Source organism: Myxine glutinosa, chromosome 10, assembly GCF_964187855.1.
Source record: "Myxine glutinosa chromosome 10, kmMyxGlut1.1, whole genome shotgun sequence".
Classification (NCBI taxonomy): Eukaryota; Metazoa; Chordata; class Myxini; order Myxiniformes; family Myxinidae; genus Myxine; species Myxine glutinosa.
Genome location: NC_136270.1, coordinates 11285909 through 11299734, shown reverse-complemented (window position 1 = coordinate 11299734; position 13826 = coordinate 11285909). Strand labels below are relative to the sequence as shown.

The 13826-nt window shown below is 45.6% G+C and overlaps 1 protein-coding gene across 1 annotated transcript in view; it reads right to left on the bottom strand.

Moving 5' to 3' along the window:
* LOC137412503 (bone morphogenetic protein receptor type-2-like) overlaps positions 1 to 5198 on the bottom strand; it is a 191851-nt gene extending 186653 nt beyond the window's left edge. Inside the window, exon 1 of the mRNA XM_078785327.1 lies at positions 5021 to 5198. Within this exon, the coding sequence (XP_078641453.1) occupies positions 5021 to 5102 (82 nt within the window). The 5' untranslated portion in view covers positions 5103 to 5198. The remainder of the gene's footprint in view (positions 1 to 5020) is intronic.
* Positions 5199 to 13826: the final 8628 nt, after the last annotated feature.

The following is a 13826-nucleotide window of genomic DNA, read 5'->3' as shown; positions in this document are numbered from 1 at the left end:
TCAAAATTGATGAAAATGAATGTGATGGAAATGTGATGATAAAATGTGAGCGATGGAAATGAATGTAGAAGGAAGTAGAGGACGGGGGAAGACCGAGAAAGACTTGGCGAAAGATGGTGGAAGAAGAAATGCGGGCAAGGGGGTTAACAAGGAGAGATGCAGAAAATAGGGCAAAATGGAGAAGATTGTCATGGGGACCGCAAGGCGAACCCCCGCTCTTGCAGGGAAAATGGCCTTAAAATGCCTGTTGTTGTTGTTGTATATCCTCAAAATTCAAAATATCACAGAATAGCAGAATGCAAACACAGAGGTTACGACTCCCCAAGCACATGCCAGAACAAGTGTCAGGCCCAACAGATGCAGGTTAGCTCGATCGTCAAATACATAAAACTCTTTCCAATCACTCACTGCATCAATTATATCAATGTTTTGAACTTTCAAGATGAGCTACGAAGTTGAAATTTGGCAAACTTAAGTAATTCAAGGTCACAATTCCAGAAATAATCGAGAGTTAATATAACATGATACCCCCTCATACACTATCCCATTGAAGCTTTATTTTGAAGTTACCACAAAACTGGAGGTTCTTGGACATATGACAGATGATTTGTGTACCACAGTCCAAGTATATCATTAAATTTAAATTAAATAAAGATTGTAAAAGTCATATAAATTAATTAATTCTCGAATTTACCACCATTTACACACCACCCAATCGAACACTTTCATTATTTATTCGTGCCTGGTGTTTGTGTCATTTATGACATCCTTAAAATCACTAAGTTTCCTGTTTGGAATGATTTTCAATTTTGTTTGACTGCCAGACAGGCAGACAGGCAGACAGACAGACAAACAGACTAAAAATATGATCTCACTCCACACTGTGCATGTGCGATTGGAATGAAGTCAAAGCCAAGGAACGTTAAAACGAAAAACTTGTCTTCTTATTCGTGTTCAAAATATAACATTCAATTTAAATACATTGTTCCTTGATCATAAACCGATAAGAAGATGGACGAACGGACAGATATTAACCAATTGCTTAACCCCGCTTTTTGGTTCGCGTGCGCAGGGTAAAAAACAAAACTGTCCGTAAACGGAAATACCGGAAAAATAAAAATTTGACCGATGGAGCCTTGCTTCTTCGGCTGGGAGAGAGGCATAGCTTGGAATGACTGCGGTGTCGGCGTCACTTCCTCAACCAGAGAGAGGCAGAGCTTGGACTGACTGCGCTGTCGGTGTGTCACTTCCTCAGCCAGGGAGAGGCAGAGCTTGGACTGACTGTGCTGTCGGTATGTCACTTCCTCAGCCAGAAAGAGGCAGAGGTTGGACTGACTGCGCTGTCGGTGTGTCACTTCCTCAGCCAGAGAGAGGCAGAGCTTGGACTGACTGCGCTGTCGGAGTGTCACTTCCTCAGCCGGAGAGAGATGGAGCTTGGAATGACTGTGCTGTCGGCGTGTCACTTCCTCAGCCAGAGAGAGGCAAAGCTTGGACTGACTGCGCTGTCGGAGTGTCACTTCCTCAGCCAGAGAGAGGCAGAGCTTGGACTGACTGCGCTGTCGGAGTGTCACTTCCTCGGCCAGAGAGAGGCAGAGCTTGGACTGACTGCGCTGTGGGTGTGTCACTTCCTTAGCCAGAGAGAGGCAGAGCTTGGACTAACTGTGCTGTCGGTGTGTCACTTCCTCAGCCAGAGAGGCAGAGCTTGGACTGACTGTGCTGTTGGTGTGTCACTTCCTCAGCCAGAGAGAGATGGAGCTTGGAATGACTGCACTGTTGTGTCACTTCCTCAGCCAGAGAGAGGCAGAGCTTGGACTGACTGTGCTGTTGGTGTGTCACTTCCTCAGCCAGAGAGAGATGGAGCTTGGAATGACTGCACTGTTGTGTCACTTCCTCAGCCAGAGAGGCAGAGCTTGGACTGACTGTGCTGTTGGTGTGTCACTTCCTCAGCCAGAGAGAGATGGAGCTTGGAATGACTGCACTGTTGTGTCACTTCCTCAGACGGAGAGAGGCAGAGCTTGGACTGACTGTGCTGTTGGTGTGTCACTTCCTCAGCCAGAGAGAGATGGAGCTTGGAATGACTGCACTGTTGTGTCACTTCCTCAGACGGAGAGAGGCAGAGCTTGGATTGACTGCGCTGTCGGTGTCACTTCCTCAGCCGGAGAGAGGCGGAGCTTGGACTGACTGCGCTGTCGGTGTCACTTCCTCAGTCGGAGAGAGGTGGGGCTTGGACTGACTGCGCTGTCAGTGTCACTTCCTCAGTCGAGGAGAGAGGCGGAGCTTGGACTGACTGCGCTGTTGGTGTCACTTCCTCAGCCAAAGAGAGGCGGAGCTTGCAATGTGTATGAATGAAGAGCTCATACTGCTCACTCATTCTTCATTTAATTGATTTATTAATCTGCTCGCAGAATGGAAAAACAATGCCGAAGTAATATTACAAGCTTTCCGTTTCTCACATAATTATTTGGTCCAAATAAAGAAAAATGACCAAACCAGCTAATTCACAGCTTGCAAGATCAGTACTATAGCAGCAGTCGTTGCATCATGGAGCACACGGTCTTTCAAAGGAATTAAAGTGCGGATCATGTGAATAATTCCATAGTATTACCTGTAAAGCTCTAAGCTGGTGGGTTAAAATGTGGTGCATTAATGGCTTGAGGATACAACAAAAGGAGCTATGTATAAATGTATTATTTAGAAAAGGAAGAGTTAATAACAAGGAAAGAAACGTTAGGGGGTGTGGACAGAGGAAAGAAGGTTGGGAGGAGGCAGGAGGGAAAGCGAGGAGAGGGAAGAGTGTGGATGGGAGATACAGAAATAAAGATCAGAATTTTGCAGAAGTAAGACGCAAGTGGCTACAAATAGTGTGTACGATAAATAAATGGGATGTAGGGGGAAATACGTCAAAATGAACATTGTTCTCTTGGTGAAGTAGCTCTATTAATATGAAACGGACAGGATGGATCAAACAGCCTATTTCTGGATTGCACAAATACATATCGGAGCACAGCAGATGTACAATGGAGCGCGTTCCGTCAGTTCACAGCACCAGAGATGCTGGATAAAGCACAGATTTTGTTGCTGGCATGTACTGTACCTGCTTCGTTCCCCGAAAAATGACAAACATCATTACCTAGGAAATGACAACACCTCGCTCATCCGTGTCTGCATTTCCTCTTCAAAGTTTTGTAATTACTCGTGCCAAGGTTTCTGCCACAGTTTCTAACACCAGCAGTGACGATTCTCTTTTGAAAACTTCAAGATCTCTTGATCAGATCGTCAGGCCATTTCCCCGCACTTACTTCAGGTTCCATTTTTGCAATAAAAGTGGAGAAGGTGCTATTCGGACCAGGTGGGATATAAAGGTAAACAACCTTGCTTGCAGCACATTCGTTCAAACAGTCCCTTTACCCTGGCAAATGTGTGACCTCTTGAACCATAGTTTTATTTTTCGTACGTGATCGCCATCGCTCGTGTCATCCCAAACCGGATAACTGGCAAGGAGTCTGCATTGCATCAAAAACAGAATTTCAACTACGGCGATCATCATAACACTCAAACTTACCCCACCCACTCACACAGATCATCATAGCACTCAAACGTACCCCTCCCACTCAAACGGGTCATCACACACTCAAACGGATCATCACATTCTCAAACTTACCGCTCCCACTCACACGGATCATAGCACTCAAACTTACCCCTCCCACTCAAACGGGTCATCACACACTCAAACGTATCATCACATTCTCAAACTTACCCCTCCCACTCACACAGATCATCACACACTCAAACTTACCCCTCCCACTCACACAGATCATCACACACTCAAACTTACCCCTCCCACTCACACAGATCATCACACACTCAAACTTACCCCTCCCACTCCCACGGATCATCACACACTCAAACTTACCCCTCCCACTCACACGGATCATCACACACTCAAACCTAACCCCTCCCACTCCCACAGATCATCACACACTCAAACTACCCCTCCCACTCCCACGGATCATCACACTCAAACTACCCCTCCCACTCACACGGATCATCACACAATCAAACGACCACTCCCACTAACACAGATCATCACACACTCAAACTACCCCTCCCACCCCCACGGATCATCACATACTCAAACTTACCCCTCCCACTCACACGGATCATCACACACTCAAAATACCACTCCCACGGATCATCACACACTCAAAATACCCCTTCCACTCCCACGGATCATCACACACTCAAACTACCCCTCCCACTCACACGGATCATCACACACTCAAACTACCACTCCCACTCCCGCGGATCCTCACACATTCAAACTACCACTCCCACTCACACGGATCACACAAACTAGTCCTCCCACTCACACAGATCATCACACACTCAAACTACCCCTCCCACTCACACGGATCATCACACACTCAAACTACCCCTCCCACTCACACGGATCATCACACACTCAAACTACCCCTCCCACTCCCACTCCCATGGATCATCACACACTCAAACTACCACTCCCAGTCCCACTCCCATGGATCATCACACACTCAAACTACCACTCCCACTCCCATCAGGATATGCCGTTCACACCGTTCTGTGTATCTCAGTTAATAAATGAAGTGTATTTTACTGACACAGTGACATCATTCACTGGATGTAACACCCCCATAAAGTGCGATGTCACGCAGGTCTGATCCCAAAATAAACGACAAATGCAACCGATATAGTATATAATATCATATAATATACAATATATAATTTATAATATAATATAATATAACATATATATCGTGAGGAAGCCTGTACCGCCGCACCGCTTATTCCGTGACCAGGGAAGGTGGAACCGCACGGCTTCGGGTCCAGTGATGGATGCGATCGCAAAACGAGCCTCCTGGGACATCACGAAACGTGGGACATTCCAAACAACACAAACCGAGAGCCATGTAACGCCATATGATGCCAAAAACATGTCCAGTCAGAGTAAGTAATCCATCTCCATCTTGGGCTGATTTCTTACCCGCAGTGACGCGGAATTCGAGCTGTAACAGAACCAACAACACCAGCACCGGTGATGGCGAAACCGCCGCCGCTCCCGCCATGTCCTGCCTGCTGGCCCTCTCTGCCGTAACGAGCTCAGCGCGTCCTCCCGGAGCAAGGAAACGCAAAAGAGCAGCGAATCTGCGAGCCTCGTCACCCGCACTGCCCAATCACAGCTCGACAAACTCTTAACCACGCCCCCAACCAACCCGCACACCTCAATCACCAATCACCATCCATCCTTCCTTCCTTCCTTCCCAGCTCCGTCGTCTTCACTCTCACTCACCTCAAATTCATGAACAATACATTATCACCTCATCATCAGCCTCATTCGATGTTCCGACTTATCCAGACGCTCACCTCATTGGCATCCTTATCGATCTCTCACCCGCTCCCCGAATTCTCATTAACTCCATTATACCCTCGTCCTAACCTGGTTATCGCCCTTACCTCATCATCACCGTGAGACTTATCCCTCACCCTCACCCCATGATCGTCACATTTACCTTATCACTTTATTTCCATCCTATATTCATACTTATCATGATCCTCATCGATTCGGCATGATCACCTTTATCCTCATCTCGCTATCATCTTAATATCCTCAACTCACCCTCTTTATCACCCTTATAGCCTCATTCTCACCTCATTAATATCACCTATATATCCTCATCCTCACCTCATTATCACCCTTATTATACTCACTCCCACTTCATCCTCTCTCACCTTATATTCATACTTTACCTCATCATGACATATTAACCTCAACCTCACTCCCACTTCATCCTCTCTCACCTGATATTACCCTTAACCTCACTCCCACATCATCTTCTCTCACCTTATATTCATACTTTACCTCATCATGACATATTACCCTTAACCTCACTCCCACTTCATCCTCTCTCACCTTATATTACCCTTAACCTCACTCCCACTTCAGCCTCTCTCACCTTATATTCACACTTTACCTCATGACATATTACCCTTAACCTCACTCCCACTTCAGCCTCTCTCACCTTATATTACCCTTAACCTCACTCCCACTTCATCCTCTCTCACCTTATATTACCCTTAACCTCACTCCCACTTCATCCTCTCTCACCTTATATTCATACTTTACCTCATTATGACATATTAACCTTAACCTCACTCCCACTTCATCCTCTCTCTCCCCTTATATTCATACTTTACCTCATTATGACATATTACCCTTAACCTCACTCCCACTTCATTCTCTCTCCCCTCATATTCATACTTTACCTCATTATGACATATTAACCTTAACCTCACTCCCACTTCATCCTCTCTCTCCCCTTATATTCATACTTTACCTCATCACGACATATTACCCTTAACCTCACTCCCACTTCATCCTCTCTCCCCTTATATTCATACTTTACCTCATTATGACATATTACCCTTAACCTCACTCCCACTTCAGCCTCTCTCCCCTTATATTCATACTTTACCTCATTATGACATATTAACCTTAATCTCACGCCCACTTCATCCTCTCTCCCCTCATATTCATAGTTTACCTCATCATGACATATTAACCTTAACCTCACTCCGACTTCATCCGCTCTCCCCTTATATTCATACTTCACCTCATCATGACATATTACCCTTAACCTCACTCCCACTTCATCCGCTCTCCCCTTATATTCATACTTTACCTCATTATGACATATTACCCTTAACCTCACTCCCACTTCATCCGCTCTCCCCTTATATTCATACTTTACCTCATCATGACATATTAACCTTTACCTCACGCCCACTTCATCCTTTTACTCTTATATTACCCTTAACCTCACTCCCACTTCATCCTCTCTCACCTTATATTCATACTTTACCTCATCATGACATATTAACCTTAACCTCACTTCCACTTCATCCTCTCTCCCCTTATATTCATACTTCACCTCATCATGACATATTACCCTTAACCTCACTCCCACTTCATCCTCTCTCACCCTATATTCATACTTTACCTCATCATGACATATTAACCTTAACCTCACTCCCACTTCATCCTCTCTCCTCTTATATTCATACTTTACCTCATTATGACATATTACCCTTAACCTCACTCCCACTTCATCCTCTCTCCCCCTATATTCATACTTTACCTCATCATGACATATTAACCTTAACCTCACCCCCAATTCATCCTCTCTCCTCTTATATTACCCTTAACCTCACTCCCACTTCAGCCTCTCTCCCCTTATATTCATACTTTACCTCATCATGACATATTAACCTCAACCTCACTCCCACTTCAGCCTCTCGCCCCTTATATTACCCTTAACCTCACTCCCACTTCAGCCTCTCTTCCCTTATATTCATACTTTACCTCATCATGACATATTAACCTTAACCTCACTCCCACTTCATTCTCTCTCACCTTATATTCATACTTTACCTCATCATGACATATTAACCTTAACCTCACTCCCACTTCATCTCATCATGACATATTACCCTTAACCTCACTCCCACTTCATCCTCTCTCCCCTTATATTCATACTTTACCTCATCAGGACATATTACCCTTAACCTCACTCCCACTTCATCCTCTCTCCCCTTATATTCATACTTTACCTCATCATGACATATTAACCTTAACCTCACTCCCACTTCATCCTCTCTCACCTGATATTACCCTTAACCTCACTCCCACTTCATCCTCTCTCCCCTTATATTCATACTTTACCTCATCATGACATATTCCCCTTAACCTCACTCCCACTTCATCCTCTCTCCCCTTATATTCATACTTTACCTCATCATGACATATTACCCTTAACCTCACTCCCACTTCATCCTCTCTCCCCTTATATTCATACTTTACCTCATCATGACATATTACCCTTAGCCTCACTCCCACTTCATCCTCTCTCACCTGATATTACCCTTAACCTCACTCCCACTTCATCCTCTCTCCCCTTATATTCATACTTTACCTCATCATGACATATTACCCTTAACCTCACTCCCACTTCATCCTCTCTCCCCTTATATTCATACTTTACCTCATCATGACATATTACCCTTAACCTCACTCCCACTTCATCCTCTCTCCCCTTATATTCATACTTTACCTCATCATGACATATTACCCTTAACCTCACTCCCACTTCATCCTCTCTCCCCTTATATTCATACTTTACCTCATCATGACATATTACCCTTAACCTCACTAGCACTTCATCCTCTCTCTCACCTTATATTCATACTTTACCTCATCATGACATATTACCCTTAACCTCACTAGCACTTCATCCTCTCTCTCCCCTTATATTCATACTTTACCTCATCATGACATATTACCCTTAACCTCACTCCCACTTCATCCTCTCTCCCCTTATATTCATACTTTACCTCATCATGACATATTAACCTTAACCTCACTCCCACTTCATCCTTTCTCCCCTTATATTCATACTTTACCTCATCATGATATATTACCCTTAACCTCACTCCCACTTCAACCTCACTCCCACTTCAGCCTCTCTCCCCTCATATTCATACTTTACCTCATCATGACATATTAACCTTAACCTCACTCCCACTTCATCCTCTCTCCCCTTATATTCATACTTTACCTCATCATGATATATTACCCTTAACCTCACTCCCACTTCAGCCTCTCTCCCCTCATATTCATACTTTACCTCATCATGACATATTAACCTTAACCTCACTCCCACTTCATCCTCTCTCCCCTCATATTCATACTTTACCTCATCATGACATATTAACCTAAACCTCACTCCCACTTCATCCTCTCTCCCCTCATATTCATACTTTACCTCATCATGACATATTAACCTAAACCTCACTCCCACTTCATCCTCTCTCCTGTTATATTCATACTTTACCTCATCATGACATATTAACCTTAACCTCACTCCCACTTCAGCCTCTCTCCTGTTATATTCATACTTCACCTCATCATGACATATTACCCTTAACCTCACCCTCTCTCACCTTATATTCATACTTTACATCATCATGACATATTACCCTTAACCTCACTCCCACTTCATCCTCTCTCACCTGATATTACCCTTAACCATACTTTACCTTTCAGTAATACTCAGTTCCAGAAAGAGGATAATAAGCTTGTTACATACACGTCAGGTGGGTCGACGACAACCGTTGACTACCTGATGGTGCGTAGGCGAGATAGGGGGCACCTCCGGGACACAAAGGTGATCCCGGGGGAGGAGGCTGTTTCACAGCACCACTTGGTTGTCTGCGACATAAGGGTGAAAGGTGCGAGGAGAGCTCGGCGGGTGAAGTACCAACCGAGAATGAAGGTGTGGAGGTTGAAAGAGGTGACAGTAAGGGAGGCATTAAAAGAGAGGCTGAGTAGGGTAGAGGATGATGTGGTTGAGCTTGAAAGTGGTTGGATGTCAATGAAAGCTAGTGTGTTGGGAGCCGTTGGTGAGGTATGTGGATGGACAAAAGGACCACCGAGGCAATCGGAAACATGGTGGTGGGATGTTGAGGTTGGAAAGAGGATTGACGAGAAGAGGAAGAAGTTCAAAGAGTGGCAGAAGGCGAAGGGTATGGGAGCAGAAACAGCAGAGCATGAAAGTTATAAGGCAGCCAGGAAGGCTGCAAAGAAAGAGGTAGCAAAGGCGCAGGAGGCTTGTAGGAAAATGTTCGGAGAACGCTTGGATTCGGAAGAGGGTCAGAGAGTGGTATTCAGGATTGCAAAGCACATAGCGAAAGAGAGGTGTGATGTGATGGGGGTGAGTTGCTTGAAGGATGAAGTGGGACAAATCGTTGTCGACCCAGATGGAATTAAAGGAAGATGGAAAAGATAAATGGAAATGCTGTTGAATACAGAGAATGAATGGGATGACAACATAAAGAGTAACCCAGTTTTAGGACCGGCAGAGAAGATAACTGAGAAGGAAGTTGAGGAAGCGATAAAAGCAATGAAGAGTGGAAAAGCGGGAGGGCCGACGGGAGTTGTGGGAGATATGTTGAAGGCAGCAGGAATTTGGGGTGTGAAGAGAATGACAGAGATCTGTAATCTGGTGGTGAAAGAAGGCCGCATTCCAGTGGATTGGGAACTGAGTACCCTCGTCCCTCTATACAAGGGGAAAGGTGACCCTCTGGAGTGTGGCTCGTACCGAGCGATAAAGTTATTGGAGCATGGAATGAAGGTATTGGAAAGGGTGTTGGAAAGGAGGATAAGGAAGAAAGTGAAGATCGACGAAATGCAGTTTGGATTTATGCCAGGAAGAGGAACGACAGATGCGCTTTTCATTGTGAGGCAGTTGCAGGAGAAATACATGGATAAGAGGAAGGAGTTGTTTTTTGGGTTTGTTGATCTGGAGAAAGCATTCGATAGGGTTCCACGCAAAGTATTGACATGGGCATTGAGGAAGTTAGGAGTGGAGGAATGGTTGATCAGAGTAGTGATGGCAATGTACAAAAGAGCACGCACAGCTGTAAGGACGAAGGACGGGAACAGTGGTGAGTTTGAGGTGAAGGTGGGAGTGCATCAGGGGTCGGTACTAAGTCCACTACTATTTGTAGCTGTGTTGGAGGTGCTGGCTCAGAACGTAAAGGAGGGTTTACCGTGGGAGTTGTTGTATGCAGATGATCTGGTGTTGATTGCGGAAAGTATGGATGGACTGAAGGAAAAGATGAACAAGTGGAAGGAATGTATGGAGACAAAAGGTCTGAAGGTGAATATCGGAAAGACAAAGGTGATGGCAAGTGGTAAAGCATGTGGTGAGGTGGAAAGAACTGGGAAGTGGCCATGTGCTGTGTGCAGGAAGGGTGTCGGAGTGAACTCCATTCAGTGTACAATGTGCGCTGAGTGGGTTCATCAAAAATGTAGTGGTCTGAGAGGGTCATTAACCAGTGTGGCAGCTACATTCAAATGTAAGGTGTGCGCAGAGGGAGCTGCAGATGGAGGAATTGTTGAGTTGGATCTTGGAGATGGCGTGAAGCTGGAAGGTGTGAAAACATTTTGCTACCTCGGAGACATGCTGAATGGAGAAGGTGGATCAGACTCGGCAACGGTTGCTCGAGTGAGATGTGCATGGAAGAAGTTTTGGGAACTGAGTGGCGTGCTGATGAGGAGGAGAGTGTCGCTGAAGCTGAACGGAAAGGTGTATGCTGCATGTGTGAGAAGTGTTATGATTTATGGGAGCGAGACATGGGTAATGAACGTAGAGCAGCAACGAAGGCTGGAAAGGGTGGAAATGCGAATGGTTCGATGGATGTGCGGAGTATCGTTGAGAGAGAGGAGGACAAATGATGAATTGCGAAAGATGATGGGAATATTGCCTGTGATTGATGCTGTGAAGAGGAACAGGTTGAGATGGTTTGGTCATGTATTGAGGAAGGATGAAAGTGACTGGTTGAGAAGAGTGATGGAAGTTAATGTAGAAGGAAGTAGAGGACGGGGAAGACCGAGAAAGACTTGGCTAAAGATGGTGGAAGAAGAAATGCGGGCAAGGGGGTTAACAAGGAGAGATGCAGAAAATAGGGCAAAATGGAGAAGATTGTCATGGGGACCGCAAGGCTAACCCCCGCTCTAGCAGGGAAAATTGCCTTAAAATGCATGTTGTTGTTGTCACTCCCACTTCATACTTTACCTCATCATGACATATTACCCTTAACCTCACTCCCACTTCAGCCTCTCTCCCCTTATATTCATACTTTACCTCATCATGACATATTACCCTTAACCTCACTCCCACTTCATCCTCTCTCCCCTCATATTCATAGTTTACCTCATCATGACATATTACCCTTAACCTCACTCCCACTTCATCCTCTCTCCCCTTATATTCATACCTTACCTCATCATGACATATTACCCTGAACCTCACTCCCACTTCATCCTCTCTCTCACCCTATATTCATACTTTACCTCATCATGACATATTACCCTTAACCTCACTCCCACTTTTTTTTTCTTTTTTTTTTGTATACTGAATCGAGGCTCGTGAAAGAGCTAACATTTCCTTCACAAACAAATCAACCAGACAAACAAAATATATAAAAAGAGGGAGTGGAAAACAAGATGGGGAGAGAAGGGGAAGCACACAAACACAACATTTGAGAGCAGGGAGATGTGTGGAAGGGAGAGGGCTTGGGGGGAGGAGGCGTGGGAAGGGGGGGGGGAGGAGGCGTGGGAAGGGGGGGGTGGAGGGAGAAGTATAAAACACAAGGACACCAAGGACTTCCAGGACAGAAGTTGGTATTTCAAAAAAGTGGAATTTGGGTGAAATTAGCGGGGGTAGAAAAGATCAAGGTTTTGGATGGGGGAAGATAAGAGATGGTGGTGAACAGCTGTTTTAAAGACCTGGAGGGTGGAGTGGGATTGAAGAGAGTGAGGGAGTTTGTTCCAGAGGCGGGAGAAAAGAGGAATGAACGAGTGAAGGTGAGCAAAGAGTCTTGATTTTGGCAGTTTGACCACAAGAGGGTTGCAGGAAGATCTTGTGCGACCTGTAGGAATATTTGCGGGACAGAGCCCAGAGAGAGCTGGGGGGGCAAGGCCAGAGAGGAGTCGGTAGAAGATGGAAAGACCACCAACCTGCCTGCGGTGAGTGAGTGAGAGGCGCTTGGAGTTAGCTTCATCGCGGGAGATTCCAATGATTCTGAATGCTTTGGTTTCAACAGCGTGAGGACGAGCTAGGTGTGAGGCAGGAGCACCAGCCCAGAGGGGAGAGCAGTATTCCATTGAGCTGCGGATGAAAGCCTTGTATGTGGTGAGGAGCTCAGGTGTGCCAAGGAAGGACTTCGCACGACGGAGGATGCCCAGTCGGCGACTGGCTTTGGAGGCCAGATTTGAAATGTGGTTTTCCCAGGAAAGATCATGGCAGATATTGAGACCCAAAAGCTTGAGTGACAGAACTTCTTGGAGAGGATTATTCAGAAAGTGGATGGGAGGGTTGTCCAGTCGGTCTTTTCGGAGGGACATCATAAGAGTGTGAGATTTGTCAGGATTGAAAGACATGTGCCACTTGTTTGCCCAGTCTGTGATTTTGTCCAGGTCTGCAGAGAGTGAGGAGGCAGCAGACTGCCGATCTGAGGGATGAAGAATGGAGCGACAGAGAGTAGAGTCATCAGCAAAGAGATACAGAGGATTTTCAAGAGAGTCAGAGAGATCATTGATGAAGACCAGAAAAAGCACAGGGCCCAGAACACTGCCTTGTGGAACTCCAGCCTGAACAGGAAGAGGAGATGAGAGAAACCCATTCAGGGCCACACGTTGACTACGACTAGAGAGGAAGTCCGCCAGCCATGCGTGGAGATTTCCATGGATACCAAAAGAGGAGAGTTTGGTGAGCAGAGCGGGGTGCCAGACCGTATCGAAGGCACGTGATATGTCAAGGGAGACTGCTCTAATTTCCTGTTTGGCATTGAGGACCTCCATCCATTGTTGAGAAAGCAGAAGCAGCATGTCCAGAGTAGAGTGTCCAGGTCTGAAACCAAATTGATGATCAGAGATCAAGCCATTGGAGAAGAGGAAAGATTTCATATCTGAAGCAATGATGGATTCCATGACTTTGCTGATAATTTGGAGAAGGCTGATTGGTCTGTAGTTGATGGGATCTGTTTTTGCACCTTTTTTGTGCAAAGCGGTGATGTTGGCAGATTTCCAAGCAGATGGAAGATGACCTTGAGCAAAAGAGAGGGTGAAGAGAACAGAGAGAGGGAGTGAAAGAGCGGAAGAACAGGATTTTAGGACCCGTGGGCTGATGCCGTCAGGTCCAGTTGCAGAATCCGAGTCGAGGGTTGACAGA